General features: G+C 44.3%; 1 protein-coding gene across 5 annotated transcripts; it reads right to left on the bottom strand.

The window, feature by feature from the left end:
* Window positions 1-590: 590 nt before the first annotated feature.
* Window positions 591-16649, bottom strand: GOLGA7 (golgin A7). 5 transcript variants are annotated; one of them, XM_083456658.1, is made up of 6 exons: window positions 16567-16649; window positions 15375-15507; window positions 11307-11459; window positions 6910-7011; window positions 5639-5701; window positions 591-1906 (listed from the first exon to the last, which is right to left on the bottom strand). In XM_083456658.1, the coding sequence occupies exons 1-5, from the start codon at window positions 16581-16583 to the stop codon at window positions 5654-5656; spliced, it is 453 nt and encodes a 150-aa protein (XP_083312784.1). In that variant the 5' UTR covers window positions 16584-16649; the 3' UTR covers window positions 591-1906; window positions 5639-5653. The 5 variants fall into 5 exon arrangements, with proteins under 5 accessions (XP_083312784.1, XP_083312785.1, XP_083312788.1 ...); XM_083456659.1 differs by having other exon boundaries at window positions 16501-16575; XM_083456662.1 differs by lacking the exon at window positions 16567-16649 and adding an exon at window positions 16501-16543 and having other exon boundaries at window positions 15375-15498.
* Between the last annotated feature and the right edge of the window lie 1008 nt (window positions 16650-17657).

Raw genomic sequence — 17657 nt, 5'->3', positions numbered from 1 at the left:
CAATAATGGTTTCCTCTCAAAAGATTCCAACTTCACACATGCAGGATCACAAGTTTGGAAGGGACCCATAGGTACAATCCAGAGTGAGTTGTTGTCCTAAACACCTGGAAGGTACTAAGTTATGAGGGAAGCCGGTCTCCTCTTTACCATAGTAAAAAAGGGAAGTGTAAGCTATTGGCCCAATCAATATGGGGTTAGGTATTTTCTTGCAATCATTAGCCATGTTTCTATCCTCTAATGCTGCAATCCAGAGCTTCAAGAAGCAAAGGCGTTTTACTCACTGCACACCATTCTGGCAGCAAATAAATAAAAATATTCTATTTGAATTGACATTGGGATTCTGTCTTTTGTTAATTCCTCCAAATAACTCAGGATGTATAAGTGCAGTGCAATGATTTCCTTGGTGTGCAATAATATTCACATTAAAGATCCCCCCAAAATGTGGAGACAAATATACCTGTAACATGCAAGTTAATGTATACATACAAATAAGGCCATGGGCAGGCTGAGTAGCAGAGGGGATCTTCAATTCCCCCCAAATGTCATTGGTTTAACTTTCATGGAAGAAAATAAACCCAAATTCAGATCAGTGCTAGCAAATGACAAAATTTATTTAAGAAAAAAAGTTACCAATCCATTAATATTTCTCAAAACTGATTGTAACGGGTGCAAAAGGCAGAACACTGTTACAGTTTAGAAAAACAACAACAGGTGTTTTGTACACTTAAATATTAAACAGACTTCTAGAGGAAAGGATAAAGAAACCAGCAAATAGGTATTGAAGAATAATCCACCTAAAGACCCTGATTCACTACTGGCTTTTTGAATCGCTCAAGAAGTGAAATATTCTATCCGTTTTGTAGGTGGTCTCATTTGGCAAAGCCTTGAATTCCTGGACATGGGAGGCGACAGCAACTGTCAAGCGGCTGAGCGACTCTTGCTGGCCTCTACTCAAGGGCCCACTTGGATGAACGGAGAAAAACACTTGATCCATAAGAAGGTATCAACTCAGAAGACTAAAATCTTCTATATATTTTGTAAGTGTTGCTAGAGGAATGTTGAATGCAAGTGGAAGTACTACAGGCTGCTGAGTTGCACACTGTGTGAGAGAGATCTAAAACAAAGCGCTATCATAACACCATTTCTAGTCAAGTTACCAGCTTGCCCTAAAACTTTTTAACTGCTAACAAAACTGAAAAAGCCATTTATTACCTAGCTCACATATTCAACACTTGAAAAGGGGTGGAGAGAGCAGGGGGCGGTTACACTGACTGGCACAGCATACATTTGGGCTGCCGCACTTCCGCGCATTGAACGAAACAAACCATTGACCTTCTCCTCTCTTGAAAGACACAGTGAAAGCAGAGGACTTCGTGTCCCGAAGACTGCACTAGCTCTTGGTGAAGTGTTAAAAATGAAAGCCTTTTTGCATTGTTGCCGTTACCACACAGGAGGCTTCAGCTCAAGATGGTATTTGTTCCAAGTCTCCTCTGAACAAGCCGAGAAAAACCCTGCTGCCACTTCACAAACATGGGCCTCATTTCTGGAGATTCAGCTGCCTATGCCGCACTGCTGCTTTCTTCCTGAACAGCTGACAAAATCCGAGTGCTTGCAAAAGGAGCCACTCAGCCCTTAGCCGACTCCAGTCTGGTCTTGTGCCCACTGACTCGTATGGCTGCTCAACTGGTCCTTGGAAGCTAAAGCTACCAGGCAGACGCCATTGCTTTTGGCTTACCCATATGACACAAAATGGATGCTATCCTGTCCATGGGATTTTGCTGTGAAGGAGTAGGATTTTGAGAAGTTAAGTCTTTGTGGTAGATGGCACCATGGGGTTGGCGGCAGAAGAAAGGAATGATGTTATGATGGAGGAGGTAGGGGAACTTTCTGGAACAAAAGCTGGAAGCTAGGACGAAAGAGAGCTGAGTTAAACAGGTTAAAACAAAACATTGATGCACTTTCCTCTCAGATATGCTTGTGTTTTGAAGGTAAAATTTTCAGTGACTTTAAAGGTTTGAAGCCTTGTACTGTTACCAGTGTTGCAAACCTGTGGAGCAGTGGTTCTGACAGAGGAGAGAAGGGGGCAATTGCTTTAAGGTTTTATTACATGTGGCCTGCATCAGGTGAAGTCCATCTGACTGGCCTGGGTGACAGCAGACTCTGATTGGCTGGAGATTATTTATAAAATAATAATAATAACAATAATAATTTTTATTTATACCCCGCCCTCCCCAGCCAAGGCCGGGCTCAGAGCAGCTTACAAGCAATAATAAAAACAAGATGAATGATTACAACTTAAAAACAAAAATAAAATACAACATTAAAATAATGGAACATTAAAATATTAAAATGTAGCCTCATCGCAGGAGGAGAAGGAAAAGAAAAAAGAAAGAGAGGGAGGGAGGGAATCAAACTGGCTCCAAGCCAAAGGCCAGGCGGAACAACTCTGTCTTACGGGCCCTGCGGAAAGAAATCAGATCCTGCAGGGCCCTGGTCTCATGAGGCAGAGCGTTCCACCAGGCCGGAGCCAGTGTTGAAAAGGCTCTGGCTCTGGTTGAAGACAATCTAACTTCCTTAGGGCCTGGGACCACTAGGGTGTTGTTATTTATGGACCTTGAGGCTCTCCGTGGAGCATACCAGGAGAGGCGGTCCCATAGCTACAAGGGTCCTAGGCCATGAAGGGCTTTAAAGGTCAAAAGCAGCACCTTAAATCTGACCCTGTACTCCACCGGGAGCCAGTGCAGCTTGAAAAGCACTGGGTGAATATGCTCCCATGGCAGAGACCCCGTGAGGAGCCTCGCTGCACTAAATAAATAAAGTACCAGCTCTGTGTCATTCTGATGAGCATCTGATGGCACTCAAACGCCAATTTCCAAAGGGGTGTTTGAGTGCCTATGTCATGAGGGTCCCCATGGCATCCTTGCTGTGTATGTTCAACAGCTGTGGACCATTCTGGACGAATGCCGTGGACAGGAAGCCAACCTCAGATGGCTGGAAGAGGAAGGTGACCAAAGGATAATTTTGGCAGCCAGAGAATCTACAAAGCTCCTTTTCTACCTCAACATTACTGGAGAGCTTCAAATCATCATGCTAAATAAAACACACTTGCAGTTAATGAAGCTATTCAGAAATGTACTATCAGTCTATGTGCCTTAGGTTTAGAAATTTCACAGTGGCTTGAACACCAATAACATAGGTCCTTTGTGTATGTAATTGCTCAAAATCCCTACAACTATTCTGGAAAGCACTAGCAACTGTCAAATGAGCCATATCTAATGGATGGTGCCAAACAGATGTGGCAGTAAACGCAGCCGGCGTGGAGGGAAGAGGGTGTATTACAGCCACAGAAAACAAGAGCCTAACATGACAGCTTCCTCTCAAGAGTTCAGGGATTAGCAGGACCTTCCAATGGACTAGCTGCACTATTCTTAAGCTCACCAGCAACAGTCATACTGCAGCCAAAGGGTGTCAGGGGCCAACATTTTCCTCCAGGGAAGCCAACAACAGACTGGACAGAAATTGCTTTCGAAACAAGAGCAGCAGCAGCAATAAGCAGGACTACACTTTGTTAATCATTTGAAGAATGACTTCTGGTTAAACTTTTTATATTTATAGGGAAAATCACTTGTAATTTCAACTAATTACTTCCATCAGCACTACAGTGGTACCTCGGGTTAAGAAATTAATTCATTCTGGAGGTCTGTTCTTAACCTGAAGCATCACTTTAGCTAATGGGGCCTCCCGCTGCAGCCGCACAATTTCTGTTCTCATCCTGAAGCAAAGTTCTTAACCTGAGGTAGTATTTCTGGGTTAGCGGAGTCTGTAACCTGAAGCGTATGTAACCTGAAAGGTATGTAACCCGAGGTACCACTGTACACTCCTTCTTGTGACAGGATAAAAGATCTAGAATTTCACTTTCAATAATGGTGCTGCCTACACAAGAGGGTAGATTTCAACTCCCAAATTTGGTTTTCATCCCACTTTTCTCTCCCAAGTAATGAGGATGCACAACTTAAGGCAAGATAGATCAAACTAGAATACTCTTAATTGCACATGCTTATGAGTGAAACTTCTTTCTGATCAGCATAGGAGCTGATAGAGGACACTGACCAATCAACTAAAAATTGATCCTTGCATTATAAATCACCTATCTGGCAAGAAAGATTGAAGGGTGTTCTCTTTAATGACCTATTTGGCCTGATAATGGCATTTTTATTGCCAGTTGGTGAATTCACCAGACTTGTCACTTGCTTTCACATGTTGCCTGCTATTCAACAATGGTCCTAAAGCCAGCTTAAATATCTCTTAACATCTTTCTTTTGTACCAGGTGGGTGTGCCACATCTACAACATGTAGATTGGTTGATTTCTTGGAAGTATTATTCAATCTCAGACTTATCATCAGTCCATTTCTGAGCCATTGAAACTCAGGCTGCTAATCCTAACCCCTGGGCAGAAACAGAGGGGCCCCTTGCAGTCTCAGGCTGGTGGTGGGGTCCACCTATCAGACACCTTCTTGGGGGGCGAGGGGAGTTGCTGACTGGATCCTATCCGTGGCAGCTTCCACTCGCCCACTGGGGTGCCCCTTGCTCAAACTTCCCCACAACTGGCAATGGAGTCTTCAAGGGCAAGGTGGAAGGACCCCTCTGCTCCGTGCAGACCCTCCAGCAAGGCGGACTGGGGGGGGGGGGGGCTGAGCTGCAAGGCAACATGCAATTTCTGACAAAGTGTCCAAAAGGAAATCCTCCTCATGCCAAGCGGCTGAGGATTTCTGTTTGTCCTTCAGTGCTTGGTTACATTCTGGTTTCCCACTAGGTTGTTGGGAAAATTCACTCTCCATTCAAAACTGATGACTAGGTGACAGAACCCAAGAACCAGCATCCTGAAAACAAGCAACATGGATACAAAGAAAAACCTTAATATGCACTCTATCTTCTTGGTGACTACAACAGTATTACTCCAAACCAGCTATCACTGTTTTGTGAGTCTCGCTGTTCTCCTTTTCTTTCCTCCACATCCTCCCGATCTTGATTCCTCCTTTTCAATGTGATAGGTAGAAGATAATACTCAATCAGATTAAATAAAAAAAGTCTAATTATTCTATAATTCCAGAAGAATCAGAAGAAGAAGAAGAAGAAGAAGAAGAAGAAGAGGAGGAGGAGTTTGGATTTGATATCCCGCCTTTCACTCCCTTTAAGGAGTCTCAAAGCGGCTAACATTCTCCTTTCCCTTCCTCCCCCACAACAAACACTCTGTGAGGTGAGTGGGGCTGAGAGACTTCAAAGAAGTGTGACTGGCCCAAGGTCACCCAGCAGCTGCAGGTGGAGGAGCGGAGACACGAACCCGGTTCCCCAGATTATGAGACTACCGCTCTTAACCACTACACCACACTGGCTCTCAATTCTGTTCCTTCATTTGCTGCTAGAACAGCTCTCCAGGGGTTTAACATTATTTTGAAATTTTCACTAATTTAGGGCTACATGAAACAATCATAATGCAATAGTATAGGGTTGTTTTCCCCATGAACTTTAAATGCAGAAACCATTTTCTTTAGTGGGAGCAGTGGGAATAAACTATTTTGGTGGGGTTTTCTTTTGTAGAGAGCAGATCACAAAGCAGCATCTACAGTTAACACTTACCTTGGACCTCAGGATTTATCTCCCACTATTCACACCTCTGTCTTCATAAATGGTAATTTCAATCTGCACAGCAGGGCTGTTAAAAAAAATACACTGCAGAAGAGGCATGTGGGTAAAAACATCAAGATAGCGAAGTACTGAATCTTATATTGCCCCACCCCCACTTAAGGGGTGAGAAGGACCTCAGCTCTGTGCTTTGCCTGCAGAAGACACCTGGCTCAGTCCTCAAAGGTCTCCATGGGAATGTCCCCTGCCTCAAAGCCTGGAGAGCTGCTGCCAGCCAGTGCAGACAATGCTGTGCTAGATGGGCCAATGAGTCTGACTCAGCCAAATTCTTTCTTTCCAAATGTTATACTATTAATGAACTAGCATAAACCCTTCCCCACCCCCACTTTGAATTCTGGAGGAGAGATGCCAACACGCTGCTCCTTGCAGGCAAAGGCGGCTGCAAAGCACTTTACTGCCCCCCCAATGAGAGCCCGTGTTGCCTGTGCCCTTGTCAGAAGCAAAATCTACAGAATGGGGGGAAAGACTTCTTGGAAGGCTCTTTTTGCTATAGCTGATAAGCAACACTCAGAAGGAAGCTTGTTCCCTACCTCCAAGGATCCCCAACAAGTACTCTTTGACACCTGTTAAGAAGAGGCCAGGCAAACTGGCCTGTACACCTGAAGCTGTGAAGAACACCCCCATCACTTCCTGGTGTGTCAACATAACAGGCCTCACAGAGCAAACTACAATTCTGTAGCAACTGAAGCAAGAGATGCTTCTCTTCTGCTTGGAGCAGCCTCCCTAACCAGCACTGATGGAAAGGTTCTATCTGCCAGCTTGACCCCATGTGCTATCAAGCGAAAACTCAACGGAAGTAGCAATCATTACGTATGAAGTGATTTCCACACCTAAGAAAGGGATTTGTTCCATTCATATCCCACCCTTTCATCCAAGGTTCTTTCCCCACTCCCTCCACAACAACTCTGTTAAGACCAAGACTGAGTGACTGGAACACGGTTACCTAGTGAGCTTTTTGGCTTGAGTGAGGAGCACGAATCTCTCAAGTCCTAGGCCAACACTAATTGTGAAGGTAGCTAAGGGGCTGTGCTTACACAACAAAGGCTAAAACAAGATTTGCTCAAAAGGTGGAGTAAAATACTAATTTCATCCCAGCAGGATTTGTTTGTTTAATGGCCACAGGCTGTTTTATTGGTTCACAAAGGCACAAACAGATATGAGAGCTACCAGAGCACAAAAGGTTAGGAAGCCACAGAAAAAGATACAACTCTGAGCCCTCTCTCAATGGGGTCTGTCAGGAGGATGCCCTGTGGGGCATAGATCTTCTCATTCTGTTCCTGAATGTACTTGGCAATCTTCTTCAGAACCTTGGGGAAAGAAGAGACAAACGTTCCTGTAGCATTTGCATCCAATCTGCTTCCCAAAACTATGTTTGCAAAACCATGTTTAAAGTAGTAAAGTCCTTTTACAAGCGCCTGTAGGAAATATTATTTCTGGGGGGGGGGGGGGCACTAGGGGCGCATCGGAAGATGGCTGACAATAACATCTCTCCGACCCACACGAGGTAATTAAGAGGCTGTGATGGGAGTAAACAGCCTCCCGCCCCCCCCCCAAGTGTGTGGGGGGGACTGCCCTTGCCTGCTGTGCCCTATACCACCGCCGAATTTGAGGGGGTGGGGGCACTAGGCAGAAAGCCCTTGTGCGGATCTCGGCGCTCCTGGACGTTGCCTCTAGCTGCAGCAACTTCAAAAGAAACAATTAGGAGGAAGCTAATGCACATATTTCAAGGAAGAATGGGGAGTAAAGACTGCTAACCGAAGAGATCTCTGAGAAACAAGACGGGTCGGAGGAACAGGAATAAATCATGAGAAGACACACCAAGGCTCGGTATGTTCGGCAACGGGACTGGATGGGGGAGGGGGGAAAACTTTCTTTTCTCTATGTGATTAACCAAGAACCCCCCACAAGTCACAAGTCAGAAATGCCGTTTAAATGACTTAAGCTGTGGATTTAAGACTGTGTGGAGATAATTTTCTAACCAAACATGTTTCAAGAAGATCGTGGAAAGCATAAGAGCTTTGGAATGACGCAGCAAAAGATAGCGTCACCATTTTGGCAAGTTCTGTCGAAAGACATGTCTGGGAGGAGGAGCAGATTTGTTTTCATATTGTGGGTAAGGCTCCTCAGAGGGACTAAAGAGCGACAGATTTGCAAGATTAATGATGGAAAGAGTGCTGTTATTTTATGAAAGTGATGATATATGGAAACCATCTTGATATGATGATTGGACGAACGGAAAAATTCACACAAGATTATAATTGGTGTTTACCTGCTTAAGGAGATTATCAGAAGAGATCATAAAGAAAAAAAGAAAAATATACGAACAAGATGAGATGTGGAAACAGCAAGATAAGACTGGATAGAATTATGAACATTATTTGGACAGATTTGTGGATATTAACGCAGCAGCAAGAAGATGATCGGAATCCCCCTTCGGAACTTGAAATATGGGTCCCCCCAACAAAAATTTAAAATTCTGCTTTGTAATTCGGAATTTATGTGATGTGATTTGATTTGATTGGTCGGTTAATAAAAATTATTTTTTTTTAAAAAAAGGAAATGTTAATTCTGTTTCAATCAATCCCAGTGATAAGCAATGTGAGCTGCTTCAAAGAGTGGCAGAAGGATATTTCAAAGGTATTTATCTGGTGAGGAAAGAAGCAAAGGATAAAATATAAATTATTAACAGATCTTAAGGAAAGAGGTGCCTTCTCCTTACCAGATTTAAAATTATATTATGAAGCTTCTTGCATATGCTGGATCCGGAATTGGATAATATTTAAAAAATGCAGATTTATTAGTTTTAGAAGGACATGATACTAAATTTGGATGGCATGTGTACTTGTGGTATCAGAAGGCAAAAGTACATAAAAACTTCCAGAATCATATAATAAAAATTGCGATTTTAAAGTTTGGGAAAAATATAAAGATTTGCTAGAACAAAAACACCATGGTGGCTTTCCCCACTGGAAGCAATATCCGTGAAAAAATTAAATATGAAACCTAATTGGGCAACATAGAGAGCTGTTAACAGAAATGAATAACCAATTAAAATCAAAGGAATTTCAAGAAGAGGAAAGGTAACAGACTGGTAACAATATTTTCAGTTAAATGAAGTATTCAAAAATGATAAAAAGAAAGGATTCACCAATGAAATCTCAAATTTCCAGAGAGAAATAATAGAAAGTGGTACTAAATTATTATCAAAAATGTTTAACTTGTTGGAATGGGAAACTAAGGATGAAGAGGTCAAGTGTGCTACGATAAAGTGGGTAAAAGACGTGGGACATAAAATTCAGATGACAGATTGGGAAAGACTATGGAAGAATGATATAAAATTCACAGCCTGGACCTTATTTAAAGAGAATTACATGATCTATAGGTGGTATTTAACACCAGTTAAATTGCCCAAAATGTATAAAACAAGAGAAAGTAAGTGTTGGAAATGTAAAGAAGGTACATTTTTTCATATGTGGTGACAATGTAAAGTTATTTTAAAAATTGGAAAATGATATATAATGAATTGGGAAAAAAATAAAAATAACCTTTGTTAAAAAACCAGAAACTTTCCTATTAGGTATTACAGGAATGGTTTTACGTAAAGAATACAAGAATTTGTTCATGTATGCAGCAATGGCTGCCCGGATACTGCTAGCCCAACACTGGAAAGAAGAAGTCCCCACCAAGGAAGATTGGCAAACTAAGTCAATGGAGTATGCGGAAATGGATAAATTAACTGGGAAATGTAGTGATCAAGATGACAACAAATATAAAAAAGAATGGGAAATGTTTATTCCATATTTACAAAAGCAATGTATGCAAGTTAATACGTTAGCAGGATTTTTAAAAACACTTGTAATGTTATAGACAATGTTTAAAGTTGGAGTTAATTAGAGATAAAGATTATTATTTTTTGACATGCATGAATGAAGATAATACAAAGGAACCAAGGGAAGGAGTGGAGGGAAGTCGGGGGATTCAAGTAATCCCATAATGTGGATTTAATATTGATTGTGTACACAGTTCTTTTAAATGTCTCATTTTATTTTTTTTCTTTAATGTAATGATTTAGTTTTTGTGTGTGAAAATTAATAAAAATATTAAACCAAAAGAAAGAAAGATAACAAAGGTGGTGCTGGCCTGTTTGCAGAGTCTCATGATCAAGGAAGTACCTTGCCTCAGTCCCAGCAGTAATGGCTGACCCTACAGATTGTTGGGCAGATTAGCAGGATAATGAAAGTAAAGTGCTTTGAATATCAGGGCGAGTACTGCATAAATAGCCAGCTGCATAGGCAACCACGTCTTGCTCTGCTGTTTAGTTAGCTGGTACATTTTATACTGCTTATAGATGGCATATAGAAACACAAAATATTGTTTTGCGTTTCAAATTTGCCTCCTAACTTATCTGTAACATGTTAAGCAGCTTGATCCAACTATGCAGATTTATTAAATAACTGAACAGCTTCAATGCACCCTGAATGCTAGGACCAGTGGAAAAATCTGAAAATTTAAAGAAACATAGGCCAAGGTTATCCAGATAATAACTAACTGCCAACAATATTTATTGCTCTTTTGAAGCACTAGTAAATTATTCATTTACAGAAAATAGCATTTAACTCAAGTATGGTCTTTGGAAAGTGTGCTTTTATTCTACGTCTAGAAGGTCGGCAGTTTGAATCCCCATGATGGGGTGAGCTCCCGTTGCTCGGTCCCAGCTTCTGCCAACCTAGCAGTTTGAAAGCACGTTAAAGTGCAAGTAGATAAATAGGTACCGCTCTGGCGGGAAGGTAAACAGCGTTTCCGTGCGCTGCTCTGGTTCGCCAGAAGCAGCTTAGTCATGCTGGCCAAATTACAAGCTCCCTTGGCCAATAAAGCGAGATGAGCTCCACAACCCCCAGAGTCGGTCACGACTAGAACTAACGGTCAGGGGTCCCTTTACCTTTTATGGTCTTTGGAAAGGGTGCTTTTCTTCTAAGTCAAGCACAGCAAACTTTAAAAGTCAACTTGGATATTTACTGTGGTTGGATCTAAATACCTTGAGTGTCCTTTCTTGAAAGCCAATATATTATAAATGCATTCTGAGTAACCTCAAAAAGCAAGTAACAAAGGCACCAAATCCAGATTACATAATCTCAGAAACAGAAGCACCATGGTGAGAGGAAATGGACTCTGGAGAACTAAATAAATATGTCATGCTGGCTTAGGAGAGAAAGCAAAGCACCTCTTATTCCGAACTGTCTGGCCAAGAGACAGTTGGATAGCCTTTATAATGTCAAGAAAGTGATGGGAGGGAAATGCATCCACCCATTTATGAAAACTATCCTGAAAATTCAGCTGGGGCCAGAAAGCCAACTAGCAGAGGGAACTGCTGCTGTTTCCCAGTGCTTTCCTTTGTTAAAGGCAGGCAGGCAGGCAAGCACCCTTAATTCTTACCAGAAAGTGAGAGCAAAGTTTATTCCTGGGGACAGAATGGTGCCACTGGCCTTCATTGCTGCAAGAGACTAACGTGCCTGTTTTTGTGGAATTACTTTCTGCCATTGACAACTCCAGTTTGCCCATGTTGCACCCTGCCCTTTCCAGAGGTCACAGTAACTAAATGTACCTTTTCATAATGTGTTTCCATGCACAAGAATATAGTGTAGGCAGTCAAGCAGGCCAGGCACCCTTCAAGGTAAGATTGGCTCCCAAGCTTCTCTGCTTCTGCATAAAGATTGTTTAGAGTTCGCACTGTTTCTTCAAACTGCTGCCTGTCGACCTGAAAAAGGCATCACATTTAGCAGAAGGCATTCAACCTGGTTCACATAGCAAACTCCAATGCATATATGGTTTTCTGTGCAGTGATAGCTAAGTAACAGGTAAACCTTTGTTTCTAGAGGTGAATGTTTTCCAGTAGAGACGTCAGCTTATATACAGGCCCAAACAGCATTCTTTTAAAAGTATTTGCATGCAGTATACAGTGGTACCTCAGGTTAAGTACTTAATTCGTTCCGGAGGTCCGTTCTTAACCTGAAACTGTTCTTAACCTGAAGCACCACTTTAGCTAATGGGGCCTCCTGCTGCTGCTGCGCCGCCAGAGCACGATTTCTGTTCTTATCCTGAAGCAAAGTTCTTAACCTGAAGCACTATTTCTGGGTTAGCAGAGTGTGTAACCTGAAGCGTATGTAACCCGAGGTATCACTGTACTAATTGGCAGGCCTGTGCAGCGGGGAGGGGCAGCCAGCTAAACTTGCTCTGGCGACTGGAGGGCTAAGCTGACCTGGGGCCCCCACCATGAGCCTGCCGGACTTACACTGTCATGTGAAGAACACCCCATGTCTCCCAGCTGACTAGAGACTCCCACAACAGGCCTCAGACAATCTCTGCACAGGTCCACTAAAAGGCTTGGAAAATGAATTTCTTTCAAATCCATTTTGGATACAAACCAACTAACAAAACAAAATTAAAGCACTGAATTCAAATGGCAGTAGGGGCAGTGATCTCACTGTGGAAGACAATGGCTTCATTATTATCACCACCATTAAGGATGACAGCATCAAAACTGGACTAAGTCGCTGTCTCCTTTTGTTTAACTTCTGAGCTGGTACCATTTGGCGTTTAGTTGCAGGAAGCCAAGGCTCAGGCTGCAATCTGTCACACGCTTATTTGTAAGTATCCCCATTTGAACTCAGCCAAACTTTCAAGGAAATGTGCATAGGATTAAGCTATTGGGTCGCCTTGGGCAAGATGCTCTTGCAGTTTAAGACGACTCCTTGGATTCTTGTGAGGTTAAAACACTGTTGTAAGTTTCTGAAGGAAAGACAGTACAGTAGTACCTTAGTTTTTGAACAGCTTAGTTCCCAAACGTTCTGGCTCCAGAACACAGCAAACCCGGAAATGACTGTTTTGATTTGCAAATTATTTTTGGAAGCCAAATGTCTGACAGGGTTTCCGTGGCTTCCTAATCAGAAGCCGCACTTTGGTTTTCAAACGTTTTGGAAGTTGAACAGACTTCCGGAACAGATTCCGTTTGACTTCTGAGGTACAACTGTATACATGTAGTAAGTTAAGAGCCCCTGTTCAAGTCTCACCTAACTAAGCTCATTGAAGGTGGTGCCCTTGCCGTGTCACTGCTCTATGAACACACCCTCAACTCTTCAAGATCAGGACAATACAGTGGTACCTCTGGATGCGAACGGGATCCATTCCGGAGCCCTGTTCACATCCTGAAGTGAACGCAACCCGTGTCTGCACGTGCACGGGTTGCGATTCACCGCTTCTGCGCATGACGTCATTTAGAGAGTCTGCGCATGCGGCGAAACCCGGAAGTAACACACGTCGTTACTTCCGGGTCGCCGCGGAGCGTAACCTGAAAATGCTCAACCTGAAGCACATTTAACTCGAGGTATGACTGTACTGTTGGAATAGACTACAATATCCACTGTGCTGAGAAGAAAAAGGTTAATGTGATGGGGGCCGGGGACGACCATTGGGTGGTCTTCCAGAGTTGCGCCTTCACCCTTTCACTTTCCCCTGCTTGCTTGCTTCAGTTTGGAACATGTGATGGGTGATCATCTAAACCAGGCATAGGCAAACTCGGCCCTCCAGATGTTTTGGGACTACAAATCCTATCATCCCTAGCTAACAGGACCAGTGGTCAGGGATGATGGGAGTTGTAGTCCCAAAAGATCTGGTCTAGCAGGGAGTTGTATTCTTTATTTTCCATTGCTGAAACTTCAAGTTTCATCCCCATGCACTATTTTGCTAAGTTAACCTTAAGCATGCAGGCTTTTAGGCAACTCTCCAAATGCAGAATGTGAACCAACATCCAAGAATACAAACAGAATCCAATGAGAATCCAATGAGAAGATATGACGTCACTGCTGCATTAGGCACACTAAGTAACCTAGAGAACTTCCACATACATAACGTGACTCAAGAACAACTCAGCTGCTTTTAACTGCCTGGGCTTGAGTGTGCAGCTGGATCTACAAGTTCAGCAAAACTTATACACAGGAAGTGACAATCAATAGAGAAAACACAAAGATGTTCATGATCTTGGGTTTTCACTAGATAGCCCAAGTTTATTTTGATACTAGAAACTTACAGCCCATGAAAGGTTGGTCTCTAGTAATGGCAAATACAGTGGACACTTGGGTTGTGAACGTGATCTGTGTGGGAATCACGTTCGCAACCTGCAGCGCTGCATCTGCGCACGTGCAGGTCGCGATTTGGCACTTCTGTGCATGCGCAAAGCGCAATTTAGCATGTGCCGAAACCTGGAAGTAACCCGTTCTGGTACTTCCGGGTTCGGCGCGGTGCACAACTCAAAATCACACAACCCGAAGTATCTATAACCCGAGGTATGACTGTATAATGACACTTAGTTCTTGAGCAAAGGAATTGGCAATTGAAAGCCAGTGGCAAAACTGGACTACAAGGGTTTTTCACAGAGCACTTCACTATAGTGCTTATGTCCAAGGATATAACCCTTTATCACACACTTCAGGCACCTCCTTCTATACTGAGCCACAGCCTTTTTAATACCTTCCCCGCCCAGTAACAGAAATGTAAACTGTCACCAGGATAAGGACATAAGGAGTTTATGCCCAAGCCATGCACAATCACTTGGACTTTGCACACATTTGTAGCTGACGTGCAGCTACCTCTTTGGAGGTCTTTAAGCAGAGGCTTGACAACCATATGTCAGGAGTGCTCTGATGGTTTTTCCTGCTTGGCAGGGGGTTGGACTCGATGGCCCTTGTGGTCTCTTCCAACTCTATGATTCTATGATAACATAAATAAAAGAAATGTTGATTTCACACTAGTACTTATTTACATATGGTTACAATTATCTATCTATCTATCTATCTATCTATCTATCTATCTATCCATCTATTTCTCCTGCCTTTCAGGATACAATCGTTCCAAACTAGTTTACAAGTAAAATTAAAACAAAAATTTAAAAATCAAAAGAAAAAAGGGACTAGGATCCTCTCCACAGGAAAGCTGATGGTAGATCACCCTGGTCCTGAGGACTTTGGCTGTCTGACTCCCTCTCTCTCTTGGAATCCTTCCAAAAAGAGCAGAAAAAGATTCAGCAGGAGCAAATCTGGACACAGGCAGCAGCGCTGACCCTTCCACCCACACTTAATTTAAAATCTGGTCCCTGTTTGCCAGCCAGAACTTCAGAAAGCAAACAAAAACAGTAAGGCAAATTGCCACCCCTCCAAAGAGGGGAATACAGCTGTGTATGGACACAGCTGATATCCTAGACTCTGACCGGGAATTGGTGGGTCCAATTTGAGGCATTTTTTTTAAAAAATGAAGTGTGTAGTTAACGGGTGTGTAAAAATACTTCTGTGTTCCAAACAAGAATAAGAATGCTTTTTAGGACTCCCGAAGGAAGGGAAAATTAGTTTTCCTAGCTTTTAATATTGCTGCTTTTTCTTTGTATATTTTCATCAAAACTTCAAAACCTAAGTTTGTATTGGTTGCTTTTAGCTGCTGTGCACCTTTAATTTTATAAATTTGAATGTTCCAGTTTTTATATTATTACTTAAACTGGAATCATGAACATTACTGTGGAAAAGTCACCCTTTCTATCAACTTTGGATATGTCAACTTGGGTGTAACCCAACTCTCCTCCACTTGTGTCAGACTGCAAGGGACGACAAAAGCACGGAGCCCTTACTCGATTCTCCAATTCTGGAGGAAACTTGGTCTGGAACTGGCATTTGGTGCCACTGCTGTAGTCCCGCTGGACAAAGACCTTGCTGGCAACAGGCGGCTGCTGCGGCCTCATCTCGCAACTCGAACTGGCCAGTCTAGAGGTGGGAGGAAAGAGTACATACACAGGGCTGGTGAGGGGGCTCCTCATCAAGACAGGCACCCACTTTCCTTCCACAGCCTTTCAGCCTCCATCAAATTCCAGCCAGATCAGTCATTCCTTCCCTTCACCCCCCTCTTAACCTTTGCCTCTGCTCAAATTCCAGCTGGTCTCCCACTCCAAACTGCCACCCAGGGGTGCTCTTTAGGGAGTGAAGTCTCACCGACTGTGTTTCACAGAATCTGCCCCTTATTCATCAGGAGCACATGCATGTGACCAACTCACTGGTTCCGTACACAGGGTGACCATTGTGATGAACAATCGGCCCATGTACTTGTCCTACATACCGGAGGTACCAATCCCTTAGTTTAAAAAAGGACAGACACTTGATCTGTGTCGCAACAAGGTTAAAGTTACTGTGACTTCAAGCAGCCGTGGTAATTATCTTCATGCAGATTGCTGTTTTGCAATCTAATACACAGAAGGACAGGCCTTTAAGCCTCCCTGGGACCAATTCTCCAAGGCCCTTTTCCTCTGAAAACTAACTCAAGTTACACCCCAACGCCCTCATTTCATGCTATCAGGGAGGGCAACCCATCACACCTCCCTCTCTAAAAAACCATGTCTTTTTAAAGAACACACACCCCGGACATGGAAGGTGTGTTTTTTGTTCGCCCCACTGTTTTTGTAGCACTGTTTCCCCTTCCTTTTTCAAAACTAATGCCACCCTAGTTTATCCTTTGGGCTTGCAGAGTCCCCTGGAGTCGCCTTCGCACCCGCCCAGCCCGGGAAGCGGGAGCGCAGAGCCTCGGACCGGGGAGGGGCTCTTGCCAGGGCCGTCTAGTCCACCCCCGCCCGAAGCGGCCCTGGCAAGAGCCCCTCCCCAGGCCGAGGGGGCCGCGCCTCGGAGGAGTCTCCCCGGGCGGGATAGATGACCCCTGGGGTCTCCCCCGCCAATTCCACCCCCCAGCCCCTCCCGCTCCTCTCTCACGGGCAGAGCCGGAGCCCCTCCGCCGCCACGGCCAGCTTCCGTCGCGCGCCCAACGCCCTCACTTACGGCTGCCGTAAAGCCATCTCCCCGCGGTCACGACGGAGCCCGAGCCGGGCCGGAAAGCGGCGGGCCGCGCTGCGCCATAGAGAGACGCAAAGGCGAGATGGGCCCGTCCGGCTGGCGGGATGAGGCGCTTGCGGGTTCGCTCTGGGAGGAGGCGCGCCTACTCGCGAGCAAGTCCCATCGGGCGGCACGCGCTGCTTCCCCTTCGCTCTTCTTATAGCAACCGTGTGAACATCTGCTTGTGGGTTGCGCTGGTCTAGTGATTAAATATATTAAACCGTTTAATTGCATCTCTGAATTGTGTGTATTAAAAAGAATATTGAGCAGAGCTCGGGGGTAGGGCTGGATGACCCCTGGCCGCCGCAGCCCCGCCACATCTGGCGGGCACCAGGTTGACGGAGGCAGGAGGGACCTGGGCTGCCTCTCCTGCAGGAGACGGACAGCGCGAGCCGAAGCGGGTCTACTCGGAAGTAAGCCCTGTAGACTTACTGCTGGGTCCCCTAACTTACCTGGGAAACTGAACGCAGCTGGGCGCCCTTCCAAGTCTGGGGCGTGGCTACGATCATAGAATCATAGAGTTGGAAGAGACCACAAGGGCCATCGAGTCCAACCCCCTGCCAAGCAGGAAACACCATCAGAACACTCCTGACATATGGTTGTCAAGCCTCTGCCTAAAGACCTCCAAAGAAGGAGACTCCACCACACTCCTTGGCAGCAAATTCCACTGTCGAACAGCTCTTACTGTCAGGAAGTTCTTCCACCTAAGATTTAGGTGGAATCTTCTTTCTTGTAGTTTGGATCCATTGCTCCGTGTCCGCTTCTCTGGAGCCACAGAAAACAACCTTTCTCCCTCCTCTATGTGACATCCTTTTATATATTTGAACATGGCTATCATATCACCCCTTAACCTCCTCTTCTCCAGGCTAAACATGCCCAGCTCCCTTAGCCGTTCCTCATAAGGCATCGTTTCCAGGCCTTTGACCTTTTTGGTTGCCCTCCTCTGGACACGTTCCAGTTTGTCAGTGTCCTTCTTGAACTGTGGTGCCCAGAACTGGACACAGTACTCCAGGTGAGGTCTGACCAGAGCAGAATAC

The sequence above is a fragment of the Podarcis tiliguerta genome (genome assembly GCF_965153285.1).
Source record: "Podarcis tiliguerta genome assembly, chromosome: 8".
Lineage (NCBI taxonomy): Eukaryota > Metazoa > Chordata > Lepidosauria > Squamata > Lacertidae > Podarcis > Podarcis tiliguerta.
The sequence above is the reverse complement of the archived record's forward strand: the minus strand, read 5'-3'. Positions and strand labels throughout refer to the sequence as shown.